The following is an 18,961-nucleotide window of genomic DNA, read 5'->3' on the forward strand; positions in this document are numbered from 1 at the left end:
GGAGCCCCTCTGGCATCAGAGCTTCTGCCTGAAGCCCTGCTCTGCAGCTACTAGGCAGCTCTGTAACCGCCCTGGAGCCCTCTCCCAAGCCTTGGACCAAATGGAAACAATAACGCTTTTTGCAGAAGGAAAAAAAAAAAAGCCTATTTGAAACACAAACAGAATAAAGAGGAAAAAAAGAAATATATATATATATATATATATATTCATGTTTTTTTTCCTTTTTTAAAAAATTTATTTTACTGAAGTATAGTTGATATACAATGTTTAGTTTATGCTGTACAACAAAGTGATTCAGTTACACGTATATATAATTTTTCATATTCTTTTCCATTATGGTTAATTACAGGACATTGACTATAGTTCCCTGTACTATACAGTAGGACCTTGTTGTTTATCCATCATATATATAATAGGTTACCTCTGCTAATCCCAAACTCCCAATCCATCACTCCCCCACCTCCCCCTTCCCCTCGGGAACCACAAGTTTGTGTGCTATGTCTGTGAGTCTGTTTCTGTTTCATGGATAAGTTCATTTGTATCATATTCTAGATTCCACATATAAGTGATATCATATGGTATTTGTCTTTCTCCTTCTCACTTACTTCATTTAGTATAATAGTCTCTAGGTCCAGCCATGTTGCTGCAAATGGCATTATTTCATTCTTTTTTTATAGCTGAGTAGTATTCCATTTTATATATATCACATCTTTATCCATTCATCTGTGAGTGGACATTTAGGTTGTTTTCATGTCTTGGCTATTATAAATAGTGCTGCTGTGAACATAGGGGTGCATGTATGTTTTCGAATTATAGTTTTGTCCAGATATATGCCCAGGAGTAAGATTGCTGGATCATATGGTAGCTCTACTTTTAGCTTTTTGAGGAACTGCCATAGTGTTTTCCATAGTGGTTGCACCGATTTACATCCCCACCAACAGTGTAGAAGTCAGTCAGAAAGAGCGAGACAAATACCGTATGCTAACACATATATATGGAATTTAAGAAAAAAAAATGTCATGAAGAACCTAGGGGTAAAACAGGAATAAAGACACAGACTTACTAGAGAACGGACTTGAGGATATGGGGAGGGGGAAGGGTAAACTGTGACAAAGTGTGAGAGAGGCATGGACATATATTCATGTTCTTTTAACATATGAATTGCCCCACTTTATCTGTGTGAAATAAGTTTGTTCCCGTTATTGGGCTGCTTCTCAAGCTTTGCTGCTCATTTGAATTACCTAAACAGCTTTTAAGAAAAACATTGGTGTCTGGGTCCCAGCCCCAGAGATTTTGATTCAGTAGGTCTAGGGAGGAGCCTGGGCACAGGGAGGTCTCAGAGTTCCCCAGGTGATTCTAATGTGCAGCAACTTTGGGAACCACCTCTTGGCTTCAATCCAGCTAGTGATCAGATATTAAATCTAAGACACATGGGCTAGTGCGTGAGCTCTAGGAAGATTCGTGCCAGGGAAAATGATCGATAGTTGTGTTACTTCTCTGAAATGGACTGAAATTTCCAATTAGCATGAACAGGGGAGGGTGAATGGGTGAATGCAATAAGGTGTATCATTTACGTATTGCCCTATGTGTATGGCTAGAAGCTTTTGCAACTGAGGTCTGCCCTACTTTTCATGCTAATGGTAATGCTTGTCCTCCTAATGCAGCTGTAAACTTTATAAGCCCATAGGTAGACAGCATCACAAAATATTTACCCCTCCCCACTGGCCCACTCTCAAGCTTCTCTCCCCTTCCCCAATACACAAATGTACATCAATGCTCTTGAGACCACTATCAACATATTGACCTTCAATTCTTCTACTTTGCAGCTTCCCTCTTATCAGGAGATGTCAGCATTTAGTGCAAGGACAAATGCTTGCCTCTTGGTGAGTAATGTAGGCAATGCCTCCAAGAGACAAATAGCCCTTAGGAAGGGGGAAAAAGTCTTTCAAAAAGGTTGATGCCCAGAGGAGGCATTTTCAGTCATCTCAGCTTAGAGGTCAAATATCCAAAATTAAAAAGGTTAAAAAAAGCAAGGAAGAAAAGGAAAAAAGCAAGGAAGAAAAGAAGGAAACAATTTTCTTATCTCATAGTAATAAGGCAGTTTTCCTTAAAAAAAAAAAAGACTTAAGCCATAAATTCTCTTTCCTAATCAAAATGTGCTTTTCGGTCTTTAGACTATTCCTCTTATATCCTGTATTATTCATGACGTTTAATTCTTGAAATAGCACATGGCTGAAAACAGAAGCTAACCTCTTGTCCACTATGAATTAAATCTTCTTTTCTTAGGACCTGTCTACAGTGTACAATTTGGGGTTTGCCAACATAATTATTTTCTCTGAAATAAGTTACAGCATTTTGCCTTTTCAATATATAGTTATACAATATATTGTTAACACAACATAGTTAATATAGTCAATATAGTAAATACAACTATAACACACGTGATATGATGCCACTTTGGTGATTTTCTTCATCCATGTAATTCTGAAATTTGACAGTATAGTTTTCATATTCTAATGAGCTGAGTATTACCTTTGCAAGGATAGAAAAATAAAATAAATTCATAATATTCTTGTGTGGTTTGCCCCTGGGGTGGATTACCATAATGGGGGGATATTTGAGCCTTTCCCCAAGTCATTAAAAAACCTGCAGCGAGCAGCCCCTTGTCCTTTCCAGGGAGTGGGGGGAAAGGATCTTTAATCATAATAATCCTGGGGGGAGAAATCTCAGAAATAAGACATCTGCTTCTGCGCCTTGTTGTTTTGCAGAATAGCAATGATTGCTTTAGCAGCTTCTATTGCCATGTGTGTACAATAAGTAAATGAACATAAAATTGAATGAACGCATAAAAGAAGGATAAACCCACCCAGCTTAACAAATCCACTCTCTCACCTGCTGTGCCCTGAAACATGAAAGAAAGAATCACGGGATCATAAGGATTAATAAAATAACAGTCTCTGTTAACAATATTGACAGGAGGTATAAGGATAATTTGTCTGATGTGGGACCAACAGCTTAACTGCTTAATCCTTTTTTTTTTTTTTTAAGGGCAACTCATTCATTTGTTGTTTAAAGATTGCAAGACAACTTCTGAATTTCTGTAGCACAGTTTAAATGTTTTACTTTTTTGATAAATCAGAGTATAATAGAAAAAACAATTAGTTTCCAGTAATATCTATATCTCTATTCAGAATTAAGTCTTCCACAGACATGTAACCTGGAAACAAAAGCCTGTTACAATAAGCAAAGCTTCAACAGAGCTGCTACTTTTCGGGCCAGGGAAAGGTTCATCCCTATAGGAGGAGGATGTGCTATGTAAAATGGCTGCAAGGTCACAGCCTTGAGGGCGCTGGAAGTCTATTATCCTATCCCACATTAAGTAGTTTGGTGAACTTCAAACGTCCGTTCATCTGCAACCAAGCTGGCAAACTTTAACTGATATCTCAAGCAGGTAAAAAATAAATTAAAAGAAATCCTTACACTGATGTTCCTTGATTCACACTGTTAAATGGTTCATTAACATGTAATTCTGGCTGAGAATTACATTTGAGACTCCTTGCTCAGATTTTGGTTAACAGTACAAATCTTTGAGAAATTCAAGTTCTTATTAATCAATAATTTGTCAGCTAGGCTACATTCAGGCATCAGCTGCAACTACAGAATAGGTGCACTGCCTCAGTGCTTTGGAAAGACATAATCTAGAACACTACTAGCAGACAAAATATCTGTTACTAGACAGCACAGGTGCAGTACAGCAAGACAAAAACATATATTCATGTGTGCCGCGGACCAGCCGGAGAAAGAGGATTTCACCGCCCAGGTTCAGAAGGGAAGGGGTAAGGAACTGAAGTGGCACCGACGAATAGGGTCAGAAGGACCAAGACAACTGATGGTTGCAAGGCAAATTTTATTGCTCTACAGTTGCAGATTATCTAGACTAGAAATCGGAAGGTTGCCAGATGGTGGTTTACATTATCTACAGACTGTCTCGGCTCAAGGTTAACTTCCCTGGGAGAAAACCCATAAACCCAGAAGCATCAGAAATAACCTGCATGTGCAGGGGGAAGACAGCTTTGCTTGTCTCATTTTACATTCTTTCTGATCTCTGGGCCCTGGTGATTTATCTCCCATGGAATGGAACAAGGAGGGGAACAAGTAGGGACAGTCCCTTCGAGCAGCGGCGGCATGCCTAGCATGTCCTTACCTGCTCTCAAGGCTGACTGCTTCCCACAGGTCCCCCTTTTTTATTTTTTAACTTTTGCTGCAAAATAATTCCATGAAGTTTAGTGCCGAGAGTAGTGTACTGTTGCATGAGGATACGAAACAGACATGAGAAGATTATTATCAATAATAGGCAAATTATGGCCAGGGTAATAAATCCTGACAACCTTCCAGTAATCCAAGACTGAGGGTTTAACCACTTTAAATGATCCAGTAAAGTTTGAATTACATCTTCTGGCGAAACATCATCAAGATGTGTATTTTGTATACCCTGAATTTCAGCATTTAATTTCTTAAGATCAAGACTAATATTATTATCTGACCAAACACTCAGCAGATGCATTTTTACTTTTTCCCATTCCCAAATAGTCACTGTACTTTTAAGGAGTAACACACATCCATGTATACTTTGCATGACAAGCTAAACGCATCCTCCATTTTAATGCTTCTATCTGATCTCCAATCCCCAAAATTGCATTTTTGAATTCATCTAACTTGTTATTAATCTGTAAATCTATGTGACTTTGTAAAGATAAAGCAAGACTGGTATGTTGAGATAACTGATTAGCAAAGTGAGCATGATGAATACTCTGTGAAAGAGCAAGACCGGCAGTAGCCACGGTAGCAGACAGAGCAGCCGAGGCAAGTAAACTTACTATTAGCCACCCAAGAAAGCGTCTCCTTCTCTGCAAGGCTTTAGAGAGTTCCACCCATGCCTGTACTCCAGTATCTTCATACCAAGGTTCTCTCAGATGTACAGGCACCATAACATACATGGGTTGCTTTAGTATAAGCACAGATTGCGTTCCTGCAGAAGGGAACATACAACTGCTAAAAATACAATTAACACAGCTAATATTATATCCTCCTTTGGAAGAATTACCAATGTTAATAGAACCAAACAAAAGTGTATATGGAGGAGCAACACAAGTTATAACAGGTGTATTGGAATAAGTTAGAGCTAGTTTCCATATATCCCAGTTCTTTTGAAATGTGATAAACCTATCTATGATGGGAAAAGAAGAGATAAGAATTGACAGCTTGGTATAATCTATAGTAGACCATATTTGGTTATTATTCCAAGATGCATTGCAACGTTCAAAATTGGATCCAGGAAAGTTAACGGTCATAAGGGGAGGCAATTGATTTTTTGATTTTCTGTTAAGCATAGTAACCTTATGTCCAGCTATAAGTATCCCTTGTCCTCCAAGTAAACGCTTCATACAGAAATAATTTCCTGAATCTTCACCTGTAACCTTGGCTATAGTAATAGCGGAATCCCTAAGTGGTGAGCCGTATGAGATTTGACCTCTAATATTAATAGCTTGCCCATTTTATACCAAATGATGGTATCCTTAAGATCCTCTCGTTGGCTGGTAGCCTGGCATGTAAGAGTAATGTTGGTTCCTGTAAAACGAAGGATGCCTGGAGAGCCTGACAAACTAATTGATTGATCCGTTCCCTCATAAACATCTGTATGCTCATAACTAATAGCCTTTACACATCCAGTTTCCAGATTCAATGGGCTAAGACAGACAGGATGGGTACTAAACCAGTTAGTATAATTTACAGACATATTGATTTGTTTTATATTCCCAATAAGAGGCCCATAAACAGTTATCATTGTAAAATACAGGAAACTCTGCTTCAGACCAAGATATGGGTTGTAATAGTGGAGGATCAGGTACATAGGCCCAGTAAGTTGCTGCATTAACAGAGGGAACATATGAAATGGTTGCCAACATAGCCAAAAATAAAGTTACAGGTGTAACAGGATTATTCTGTTGTTTCACTGACTCTTGAGCTCGTGAAACCAGTTGTTTAATTTGTCCCCAAGTTGGAACATCACTCCTTTGAGTCGTCCTGGCAAGTGGTCTCCTCTTCTTCTTCTTTTTCTCAATCAACACTGTCAAATTTTCGGGAAAGGTGCAGAGCTTCTTCATCTTCTGAACTAGGTGAGCTGTGGCGAGCCATCTATTTGCTTGACTAAGCGCTCAGGAAGCCAGCGAGGTCCAGGCGCTGATCTGGGAAAGATACACACGTGACCACGTCCCCAAATCAACACAGGATCCGGACCATGCCAAGTGCTGGTTAACGGATCTTTCCAGAGGACCTCTGGAGACTGAGAGGCCAATCTTGGCTCAGCCACCAACCTTCCCCCTGCAGAGCAGCCAAATTTGTCAACAGTGAGAACATTTAAAATAAACAGAGCATGATTTATAAGGTTATGTGGTGTTGTTCTATACAATTCCCCCCTGTTTATTTTTTCAATAGTTAGCTTTAAAGATCTATTTGCACGTTCTATAATACCTTGTCCTTGAGGGTTATATGGAATGCCTGTAATATGGGTAATTTTGTAATGAATTACAAAATGTTGCAAAAGCAGCGGGCCCATTATCTGTTTTAATAATTTTGGGAAGGTTCATGAAAGCAAAACAGTGTAATAAATGAGTGATAACATGTTTAGTAGCTTCTCCGGTCTGTGCTGTAGCACAGAGGAAACCAGAATAAGTATCGATAGTGACATGAACAAACTGTAATTTCCCAAAAGACGGGATATGAGTAACATCCATTTGCCATAAATGTCCAGGTAATAATCCACGAGGATTAACAACATAATGTGGAACAGGAAGGTGAGGTAAGCATTGTGCACATTGCTTAACAATTTGTGGGGCGGCTTCACCAGTAAGGGAAAATTGTGTGTGTAATGTAGCCGCTGACTGACGGTGTAAAGCGTGCAACTGCTGTGCTGCTTGTGAAGCAGTTTGATCATAACTTACCATAATATGAGGGTGTCCAGGACATGGACCATGAGTATCAAGAGTATGAAGATAATGAATGCAGTATATTAGCCATTCTTGACAGCATGACGAACGGAAAGGAGGAGTACGGTAAATTGGGACATGTCCTGCTTTAGGGAAAAGAGATTGAGGAGGAGGAGTAACTTCAACTCTATTCTTGGGAGGAAAATCTACAGGATAAAGATCACATTTAGATCGAGTTAAAACATCTGCAGTCGCATTAAGTTTAGTCAATGGACCAGGCAAGTTAGAATGAGCACGGATATACAGACCTGCAACAGGACCATCATGGGAACGAATAAGCTGTTGAAGCAAACGAAAAGAGGATGGTAATTCAGGGTCATTAGTATGTCCTATGCGCGCAGTCTCTAGAAGAAATCACAAGCTAATAAGATATTTACTATCAGAAAACAAATTAAAAGATATAGAAGGCAAATGTTTAAAAGACATAATGACAGCATACAGTTCAACACGTTGAGCTGAAGTCAAGGAAGTTTCTTTAATGAGGTTTATTCCGTCGTCAATGATTACAGTAGCCACTCCTGAAGAAGAACCATCCGTAAAAACCAAAGGTACATGAGGAACAGGCTGTTGCCTAATTATAGAAGGAAAGATATGAGTTAAGTTTGCTGAATTGGATCAATTTATCAGCAGGGTAATGGCATTCCAAGGTACCTGAAAATCCTGAAAGAGCAAGACCCCATTCATTACTATGTTGAAAAAGCCAATTTTGTGGACTAACTGAATAAGGGATAATAATTTGAGAAGGTTCTATACTTATAGGTTGTAAGCATCTAGTTCTACCTTGCATTATTAAATTACTAATAAGTTCATAATAAGGGTTAATAACTTTAGAGGGTGTAGTTTTCATATGCATCTATTCAATAATTCCAACAGTTTGCCATAAGACGGCAGTAGGCACATGAGGAGTTGGACAAATTATTAAGAAAATTGGAAGGTGAGTATGAATTCTAGTTAATTGTGTAGAACTGATAGATCTATTGACTATTTGTAAAGCTTGAAATCCTTCTGGAGTCATAGAGCGTGAAGAAGGAGGATCTGAGTCACCTTTAAGAATATCAAACAAAGGCTGTAATTGAGCAGTAGTAAGTTTTAAGGAAGGCCTTAGCCAATTAATATCGCCAAGTAATTTTTGAAAAGCATTTAATGTTTTTAAATTATCAACTCGAATTTGCAGTTTTTGAGGCCTAATAGTAGTGTTATCAATATATTTTCCCAAATATAAAAATGGAGATTGTCTTTGAATTTTTTTTGAGGCAATGACCAAGCCAAATGATTGTAAGGACTGTTGTAAAAATTGAAAAGCAGTCTCTAATAAAGAAATATTATCAGTGGCTAAAAGTATATCATCCATATAATGTATGAGATATAACGATGGAAACCTTTTTCTCACAGGAGTCAAGGCCTGAGCCACATATTTTTGGCATAATGTAGGACTATTTGCCATGCCCTGAGGCAATACTTTCCACTGAAATCTCCTCATGGGTTCCTTAAAATTTAAGGCAGGCAAGCTAAAAGCAAAATGTTTTCTATCTTCAGGAAACAAAGGAATAGTGAAAAAACAATCTTTTAAATCTATAACTAAAAGATGATAATTGTGTAGTATGGCTGTTGGAGAGGGTAGGCCTGGTTGAAGAGCTCCCATTATTAGCATAGTTTTATTAACAGCTCTTAGATCCTGTAATAACCTATATTTTCCAGGTTTTTTCTTGATAATAAAAATAGGAGTATTCCAAGGACTACTGGAAATTTCTAAATGCCCTAATTGTTCCAGTACTAATTGTTCTGCAGCTTCTCATTTCTCCTTTGTGAGGGGCCATTGGTCCACCCATACAGGGTCATCAGTCAGCCAAGTAATTGGATCAGCAGTGAGTGGAGGAGACTCCAAGGCCCCTAAGAAAAACCCAAACCTTGTCTATCATTTTTTATTTTCACATCAATAGGATAGACAGTTCCTTGTTGATTTGTTCCCAGCGCTTTTGTGCGAAGAAATCCTTGATCCAACATCATATTAGAGACTTGAGAGTTTGGACTATAAAGTAATACTCCCATTTCTTTTAATATATCTCGGCCCCAGAGGTTTAAAGGCAGCCCAGGCAAAACATAAGGCTGGAAGTATCCTGAATGGTCCTCACTATCTTGCCATAAAAAAAACTGACTACTTTGCATAGGAGAAGAACTTTGTCCTATTCCGTGAAGTTCTGTAATAGTAGGACTAATGGGCTAACGTTTAGGCCAGTGTATCTGCGTCATAACAGAGACATCAGCTCCAGTGTCTAACAAACCTGAAAAAACCTTTCCATTAATGGTTCATTTCATTTCTGGACGTTCTTTCCCTATCTTCTGAATCCAGTAGGCAGCATTAGACGATCCAAAAGCCTTTGTTTCTCTCTTTTGATGTTGTAAACTTTGTCCATGAGGTACAAAGGGCAAAAGTAGCAATTGTCCAATTTTATCACCAGGAGAAATAGTTATTATATTTTTAATAGTTTGTGCCATGACTTTTATTTCTCCTTCGTAGTCAGAAACCATGACTCCTGGCATAACAGTTAAACCTTTCATGGTGACACTACTTCTTCCCAATAATAGTCCCATCAAACCCTTGGGTAAAGGTCCACAGATGCCTGCAGAGAGGGCCTGAGGACCCATTTCAGGAGTTAATACATATTGGGCGGAGGTACTGAGCTCCAGTCCTGCGCTTCCTGGTGTTGCTCTGGAGAGCGAGGATATTGTATGTTTTTGTTTTTGGTTAATGTCTGATTGATAATTTGAGGAGGATACACAGACATTACCCTTATTATTTGTTGGGGCCGGGGAAGGCCCCGGGAGGAGTTTCCCGACAGTGGTGGCCCATCCTTGTGGGCCACTGAGCAACAATCTGTGCCCAATGTTTTCCCCTATTGCATTTAGGGCATAAACCAGGGATTTTCTGACCATCTGGAGGTTTCTGAGTAGGGAAGGAAGGACTAGGGTTAGAATTAAAAGATCTACATTCTCTAGCAAAATGACCTGCCTTTCTGCATTTAAAACAAGTCTTTGTTTTCTTTTGATTGTTTTTAAACCCCACTTTAGTTAATGCTGCAGCCACAGCAGCACCCTGTATATAAGTAGGCCCAATGTCTGCACAAAGGTGAATATAATCCTCCAATGTTCCCCGTTTTCTCCAAGGTCGAATCGCAGCCTGACACGCATTATTAGCATTTTCAAAAGCAAGTTGCTTAACTACAATCATACCAGTGAGTCCGTCCACAATGAGTCTCCCCACCGCCTGTGACAACCTATCTACAAAATCAGCATATGGTTCATCAGGTCCCTGTCTAAGTTTTGAAAGATCTTCAGTTTTGTGTGTAGAAGGACATTTCCTCCGGGCTTGTAATGCCAAATGATTTATTTGAGGATAAGCAACAAAGGGATAAGTTAATTGATCTTGTAAAGAAAGATATTGTCCTTCCCCAATCAGCATATGGTAATCAACTGGAATATTATGGGCAGCATTCTTTTCTGCTTGTTCAGCAGCCCGTTCATAAAAATCAAACTTCCATATTAAATAATCTCCACCATTTAAACAAGCTCGTGCAATAGACTTCCAATCAGCGGGGGGAAGAGCTTCTCCTGTCAACCATAGCAGTAGTAAAAGGAGCAGTGGGCCCATATTGAGCACAGGCAGATTTTCAATCTTTCAAACCTTTCAAAGGGAGAGCCTGATGCTCCCTAGTAGCTTGTTGAGGATTATTAGGATCAGGTCTTTCTATGACGGGACAACAGAAAATAGGATCTTCTCCTCGTTTTATTGCTCCTTGTACAGCGCGCTGCAAGGGACTGAGCATTTTTACAGATGTGGATTTTTGAGGAAGACAGTCCTTATTAACCTGCAGCTTTTTCACTGACTTATCTATCACAGCCATTAGAAAATCATCCTCAGGATATTTCTCTCTTTTATGTTTACAAGCCTCATCTGTTAAGTCAAAATGTTCCTCTTCATCTAAAATATTTAAATTAATTAGCTCTTTCGGTTTAGGAAGTGGCGACACAGTAGCTGATAATACAGTCTCTCCTTCTGTCAGAGGCTTATGTTTTTCTGACTTTACATTCAAATCAACACTATCATGAGAAGAATCTAAACATATTTTTTATCAGATTCCACAAACTATATGTAACAACAGGAGTATGAGTAGGCCCTCGAGACTTGTAATAATTTTTTAATCTTCTCCAACTTTCTGCCAGATTTCTATGTCAACAGAGCCGCCATCAGGAAACCAGGGAGATACACCATGGATATTCTGTAAAAATTCAGTCAACTGTGAGGTAGAAACTTTATTACCCCGAGCTTTAAGCATCGAAAGTAAAACCTGAGCAAATAATTCATACATCTTTGAGCCCTTTTGCCCCATCTTATTTTACTTCTGACTATTGCCTTATGCCTCTATTAGTTCCACTTTTACTGGTGGCCACACATATTTTGCATAAGGGTTCTCTTACCTGCACTTTCTTTTTCTTTTAATTGCCTTCACGCTTCAGGTCCCTGTTCGAGTGCCACTTGCCGCGGACCAGCCGGAGAAAGAGGATCTCACCGCCCAGGGTCAGAAGGGAAGGGGTAAGGAACTGAAGTAGCACCGACGGATGGGGTCAGAAGGACCAAGACAACTGATGGTTGCAAGGCAAATTTTATTATGCTACAGTTGCAGATTATATAGACTAGAAATCGGAAGGTTGCCAGATGGTGGTTTACATTATCTACAGACTGTCTCGGCTCAAGGTTAACTTCCCTGGGAGGAAACCCATAAACCCAGAAGCATCAAAAATAACCTGCATGTGCAGGGGGGAGACAGCTTTGCTTGTCTCATTTTACATTCTTTCTGACCTCTGGGCCCTGGTGATTTATCTCCCATGGAATGGAACAAGGAGGGGAACAAGTAGGGACAGTCCCTTCGAGCAGCGGCCGCATGCCTGGCATGTCCTTACCTGCCCTCAAGGCTGACTGCTTCCCACACGTATGTTGCCTTGTTTAAGCCTCAAGCCCTCGATCCTTTGTTGAAATACAATAATTTCATTCCTATGGTTTTCAATACCAAAAACTCAACCTCCAGGAGGGCTAAAGTCTAATTTGTACTCCAAACCAAGTAGCAGTGCAGTTTGCTACTACTGAGACTGAATCCATAAAGACTTCAAGACCACGTCCAGAAGACAAGTTATTATATATAATACCCTAGAAGGTCTGAAACATAATTATCATATACATAGCTGGTCCTTCAGAGCTTTTTACCTATAACATGTTTTTTGATGAAAGTTATTTAATGTACTGGAGATAACTGTGACTTACTGATCAAATATTTGAATACTTATACTTACCTGGGATTTCATTTCTGCTGAAAGAAAAAGGTAGAACAGGACTCACTAAAAAAAACAAACAAACATTAGAAATGAAAGTAAAAATCTTAACACACACTATCACTTTTGGAAGCAGCATAGAGGGGCAGCCAACGGTAAAACACTGGTGAAATAGGTCAAAACTCTAGGCCAAAAATCCATTATTATTATCATCAGTGACAGTACCACAACTGTGCCCTTCAGAATTAATAATCGCTCCTAAGAATCTTCATTTGGCACCAGATGATGCGGCTAAGAGAAACACTCTGGGAGGTTTTGAATCAGACTTGGTTTTTTGTTAGCCAAGTTACAGGAGAATTTTTAAAGTGGGGGGAAGGGAAGAAGCAAACGGACCAGGAAAAGAATTTAAGCCATCATCTATAAACCAACAAAGCACTGATAGTTCCAAACATTATGTCAGACACTAAAATGACTGATATAGGCTCAAGTGGTTTATAAAACCTATAAAAAGACTACACCAGCAAAGTCCCCATTTATCTGTAGAGTTCAGAAACTAAAACAAGGAATATTTTAGCTTAAAAGCTTATCTCAAGAGAATCATACACACTTCACATGAATACAAATACCCGAAACCAAACATTTTTAAAAGCTCCAATACCCAAAATATAAAGAAAAATATTAATTCAGAAGACTCGATCAATCCATGATAATCACAAAACGGCTGGGCAATCTCTATCTCCCTTCCACACTAACCATCCATCCCATGGAAGACCAAGGGAGATCAGACCTTCCAGACTTACCTTCCAGACCTTCCAGACACCTGGCTGCTGCAAAATTCTATGGAGACTCCTTGTGGAACAGCAGTTTCCCATCTCTTGTGTCTCTCCCTATCGTGATCATGATCATGCAGGAAGCAAGTCTGGCTGTGCTATTTCTTATCATTGACTGTCACCCATCTGCAGCATGGTATTGTACAGATAAGAAAAAAGTAGTTCCCTTTCCCCCAGAAGGTTGAGGCTCAGGTACAGGGTAATTCTCCTGTGCACACAGTCATTATTTAGGCCGACTCAGTGACTTCAACAGGCGTAATCATGTGATCAGGTTTGTTGCCAGCTGCGTAATGCTCCCACATCTGTAGATAGAGCCGCTCTAGGTCCATTGTGTATTGTTTGGTGTTGAACAGAGGGCTAGATGTTCTCTGCTTCCAGACTTTGCCACGAATTTTCTTCAGGTATTCTAGATCAGTTCCCAGTTTCACAGCTATGTCTTCATATTCTTGTCTATTTTGAGCAATAAGCTCAAGACAGCCTAAACAAGTGAGCTGGGAAGCTGCAACTCGGGAAGCAAGAGTCTCTCCTGGCATAGTCACCACGGGTGTCCCTGACCAAAGGACATCCATCCCTGTGGTGTGTCCATTACAGAGTGGAGTGTCCAAGCAGACATCAGCCAGCTGGCCTCTCCGAACATGTTCCTCTTTAGGAGCAACAGGTGAAAAAATGATACGCTTCTGGGGAAGGCCCATATTTTGTGCATACTGTTGAATATTAGGTTCTCCTACTGCTGGAAAACGCAACAGCCACAGTACACTATTGGGAACACGCTTCAGAATATTTGCCCACATCTGCAAAGTAGATGGGTCAATTTTATATAACTGATTGAAGTTACAGTACACAATGGCATCTTCCGGTAACCCGTACTGAGAACGGGTGGTTACAATAATGGTACGGGGAACCTCCTCTCCAGTGGCAGCCTTAATGTTGATCTGGGTAGTTGCCAGTCCATTGCTAAGACTGAATCCATTAATTGTTATCTGAATTTGTCCTCTGTTAATCATTTCAATAACTGCCTCTGCAATAGTATTCATAAGAATGACAGGCATATTAAGAGCCATATTACTGCTGTCTGCGTTGTCTCCTCCATCAGGACATTTCATCTTGACAATCTGCACATCTGGGAGACTATCAAGAAATGCTTTGAGGTCGATGCCATTCAGCACAATCCGATTGTCATAAATGTGCCCATTGGACTTAAAATCGATGACTGCCTTCTTCTTCAGGTGAGGGAACATATTAGCATGATCACCAATAAAGAAAGTACGGGGCATATAAGCCAGTTTCTCAGAATACTGCTCAGCAACTTCAGCAGGTGAAGTTTCCTGATCAGTGATGATATAATCCATGAAAAGCACGCCACTGGTCCCAGGGTAGCCCAGCCACATTGCCTGAATAGGAGCTGGCCTGAGAGCAAAGAGTTCATTTCGAGCACCCCTGGTATAACCATTCATATTTACAAGGATGTGTATACCATCTTGATGGATGCGATCAGCTGCTTTCCCATTGCATGGAATCTGAGAAAGATCAATGAAATGATGGGCTTCTGCCATCACCTTCGCTCGGAAGTTTGTGCCATCATCTGGGCTCAGGGCATAACAGAATACCTCAAATTTATCAGGATTGTGCATGCCTGGAATAGACTGCATAAGATGAGAAGTAGGATGATTCCCAAAGTCAGAACTCACGTATCCTACACGCAGTCGACCATCACTGAGCTTCAAGTCTTTTGGATGTTCGTACGGTGGTTTATGAAGGACACTGATCTCATCCAAGCAGAGGTTCCCATGGCTTTCAGCAATAGCCTTCCTGAAGCCATGAGAAAGAGGATAGAGCATACTATGATGAGGCTGCACAGAAGGCAACCTATTCTTCTCCAGCTGGTCAGCCACAATGCTGACCAACTTCTTCATTCGCTCATCATAGTCTGTCCAATCACAGACAATCTGCAGGCAATGAGCCAAATCACAATAAGCGTCAGGAAAATCAGGTTCAAGCTTCAGAGCAGTGCGATAAGAAGCAATTGCTTCTGGAATATTCCCTGAATACTTGTGGATGGAAGCCAGATTGCTGTGGGCATCCGCAAGTGCAGGGTTAATCTGAATGGCACGAGTATAACACTGCAAGGCTCCCTGAACATCCTGCATCTCCTTTAGAGTGTTTCCCATGTTACAATAGGCATCAGCAAAGGTAGGACTGATTCGAACAGCCTCCTTATAATGCATCAGAGCTTCCTGCAGTTTTCCCTGCTGCTGCAATACACTTGCTAAATTTGAATGGGCAACAGCAAACTCTGGGAAGACTTCTAATGCTTTACAATACAAGCGAACTGCCTCTTCAATGTTTCCCTGGTCTCCTTTGATATTGGCTAGGTTATTCAGAGAGTCTGCATGGGTGGGACACAGCCGCAGAGCTGTATTATAACACTCTTCTGCTTCGGCAACACTGCCCTTCTCTTCCAGAGCGTTGGCTAGGTTGCAGTAAGCATCAGGGAAATGTGGTTGCAATTCAATAGCTCGCCTGCAGGTGTCTATTGCCAGATCTATCAGGCCTTGCTCATAGTATACACAAGCCAGGTTGGCATGTACCACTGCATGATTTGGGCTCAAGCTTAGGGCACAAAGGTAAGCTGCCACAGCTCTGTCAAAAATCCGTGCCTCTTTCAAGACATTTCCTAAATTGATATAAGCATCCAGAAAATTGGGGTCAAGGGTGACAGCCTTTTCAAAGTGATGAATTGCAAGCCAAATCTCCCCTTGTGCATTGAAAACACAGCCAAGATTACTCCAAGCTACTGCAAAGTTCGGTTGCGTCTCCATTGCTTTCAAATAACATGCCTTGGCTCCTTCCAAGCGACCCAGGGCTTTGAGCAGGTTCCCCAGGTCACTGCGAACACAGTACAAATCAGGATTGCACTGAAGAGCAGAGACGTAAGCTTGTACTGCCCCTTCCATGTCGCCTGCTGCTACCAAAGCGGCTGCCAGGTTAATATAACCATCGATGAAATCTGGTTTGAGATGCAATGCATGCCGGTAATGCTCAATTGCTTCCTGCAACTGCCCTCTTTCCTTGTACACATTCCCCAAATTCGAATAGGCTTCTGCCAGAAGAGGGTTCTGTTTAATTGCCAGAGTACTAAAGTGGGCAGATCTGTCCAGCCTTCGACACTGGAAGTGTAGAGATGAAAGTAATAAAAGTACTCCAGTATTGTCTGGCTCTTGTCTCCACAGCTGCATGCAGTGTCTCTCAGCTGCCTCAAAATCTCCTGCCTGATACTCTTGATGTGCCAACTCAGCTAACCCTTGGAAGGAAAGCATACGTTTCGTTGGTTCTGTGCTGTCGGCCACGTTGCCCACAGAAGACGCCATCTGGAGCTTCTGGAGAGAGTGAGAAAAGGGGGTAATTGAGTCCCGCTGCCGCCACTACTGGCAAGAATATTTCTAGAGGTAGCAAGTACGAGGGCAGCAGCCGTACCACTGCTTTGACAGGCTTAAGCGGCGGCGACGGTTACAGGCACCGAACCTTAGGAACTCTGGTTGGTCGTCTAACTCTCACGCTCTTGAAATCTTAATTCTTAACCCTGCCCTCTTCCACCATTTTCCTCCTAATCAGGGAATAAAAATTACCTATACACTTGCCTTAGAAGAAATCAAAAGTCAGTAGTCCAAACACTTTTCAAAATTTTGATTTCTGCCCAGTTGGAAAGGAAATACATGATTGACTTTACTTCATCATTCATATAGTCAATGTGGAAAACATTAGGGCCGTGAATTTCAATACAGTAAGATCAGAAAATTTTAAATTGGCCTTCCCAAACCACTAATAAGTAACCGATGTTGTATATAATGCTAAAATCTTAGAGACCGAGTTTGATATTTTAAAAGTTCTGAAAGGATTAGCTAATTTCTCCTCATCATATTTCTCATGCCTCAAACCTGAGTATTACATTTTTAAAAATAAATTTATTTATCTTTATTTATTTATTTTTATTTTGGCTGCGTTGGGTCTTCAATGCTGCGTGCAGACTTTCTCTAGTTGCGGCGAGCGGGGGCTACTCTTTGTTGCGGTGCCTGGGCTTCTCATCACAGCAGCTTCTATTGTTGTTCCACAACTCTATGGGTTCCTTTTTAGGTCCTATGAAGAACCCTAGAAATTAGTTCATGGAATTATAAGTTTTTGCAAAATTGTCAAAAGTGAGATATTTTAACTTCCATCAGGTAAGACCAGCGTCTCTTTCTTTGCCAATTTTCCTTCTATCATATTCCGTTATGTTGGATCATATTGGAATGGCCACAGGCTTTTTTGAAATCTGGCTAAGGAGATTTTCTTTTTTCTGTGGTACGCGGGCCTCTCACTGTTGTGGCCTCTCCCGTTGTGGAGCACAGGCTCTGGACGCACAGGCTCAGCGGCCATGGCTCACGGGCCTAGCTGCTCCGCGGCATGTGGGATCTTCCCGGACCGGGACACGAACCCGTGTCCCCTGCGTCGGCAGGTGGACTCTCAACCACTGCGCCACCAGGGAAGCCCTAAGGAGATGTTTTAAGTGAGGCTATTATGTGATTTTCAGACACCGCCATATGTAATTGACTATATACTATCGCATTACAGGAATAACTTCCAGTACTCATACTGACTACTCTACTGACTTAACCTAGCACAAGACACAGAAGCATAAGGACAGAAACCACCTTACAATATAGCCATGTCTTGCACTTCACAGCTCTCAAAGCATGTGCGTTTGAAGAAGAAAAAAAGAACTGAAAAGTACAAAACCAGAAGCTATTCTGTGGAAAATTATTTCAATCATCAGGCATGTGAAAGATAAGTCAAAGATTCAGTTCTCATCAATGCTTAGTCAAAACGGAAATTTTCTTCTGTCAAGAATATACTCCAGGGGCTTCCCTGCTGGCACAGTGGTTAAGAAGCCACTGCCAATGCAGGGGACAAGGGTTCGAGCCCTGGTCCGGGAAGATCCCACATGCCATGGAGCAACTAAGCCGGTGTGCCACAACTACGGAACCTGCGCTCTAGAGCCCGTGAGCCACGACTATTGAGCCTGCAAGCCACAACTACTGAAGCCTCTGTGCCTAGCGCCCATGCTCTGCAACAAGAGAAGCCACCGCAATGAGAAGCCTGTGCACCGCAACGAAGAGTAGCCCCCAGTCCCTGCAAGTAGAGAAAGCCTGCGCACAGCAACAAAGACCCAACACAGCCAAAAATAAATGAATGAATGAATGAATGAATGAATGAATGAATGAATATACTCCATCAACAATGTGTGTAATGGAATGGTGTGAATGAGTATTTTATCAGAATCCCTGTAATGCACAAACCTATAGCAGTACTGAAATCAGTAATGCATTTATAATGGTAAATACTTATGAGGAAGTAATCCATAGAGGTTTTCTCAAAGTTAACAATGAAAATTAATGTGACATTATCAATAATAAATTGTGAAGCTGAAATAAACTTTTCTAAACTATTAATAACTAGAAGCAAATTCTAATCAACCATGTTACAAGAAATCTATGTCTAAAAACTACAAAGTTTATTTCTTAAAATTTCATTTCGAAAATACATAAACTGTCATATGAGGAGGCAGTTAAAGAATATATAGCTAAAAGAGTGGGGGAAAAGCTTTATAGAGACACATCTGGCAGTAGTTCATTTTTAAATGTCATTTTTCTAGATTTTGTGACACCTATAGTATTGATATTTGAAAGCATTTAAAAAATTGTAATTTGAAGATTTGCTACTTCC

At 40.6% G+C, this 18,961-nt stretch overlaps 1 protein-coding gene across 1 annotated transcript; it reads right to left on the reverse strand.

Annotated features, from left to right (window-relative positions):
• Positions 1-13,428: 13,428 nt before the first annotated feature.
• Positions 13,429-16,569, reverse strand: LOC309974170 (UDP-N-acetylglucosamine--peptide N-acetylglucosaminyltransferase 110 kDa subunit-like; the record flags this gene model as incomplete). The annotated part of the gene is made up of 1 exon (XM_082858630.1): positions 13,429-16,569. The coding sequence occupies one exon, from the start codon at positions 16,567-16,569 to the stop codon at positions 13,429-13,431; it is 3,141 nt and encodes a 1,046-aa protein (XP_082714756.1).
• Between the last annotated feature and the right edge of the window lie 2,392 nt (positions 16,570-18,961).

Source organism: Leucopleurus acutus (assembly GCF_964270905.1).
Source record: "Leucopleurus acutus genome assembly, chromosome: 17".
In the NCBI taxonomy this organism is placed as follows: Eukaryota; Metazoa; Chordata; class Mammalia; order Artiodactyla; family Delphinidae; genus Leucopleurus; species Leucopleurus acutus.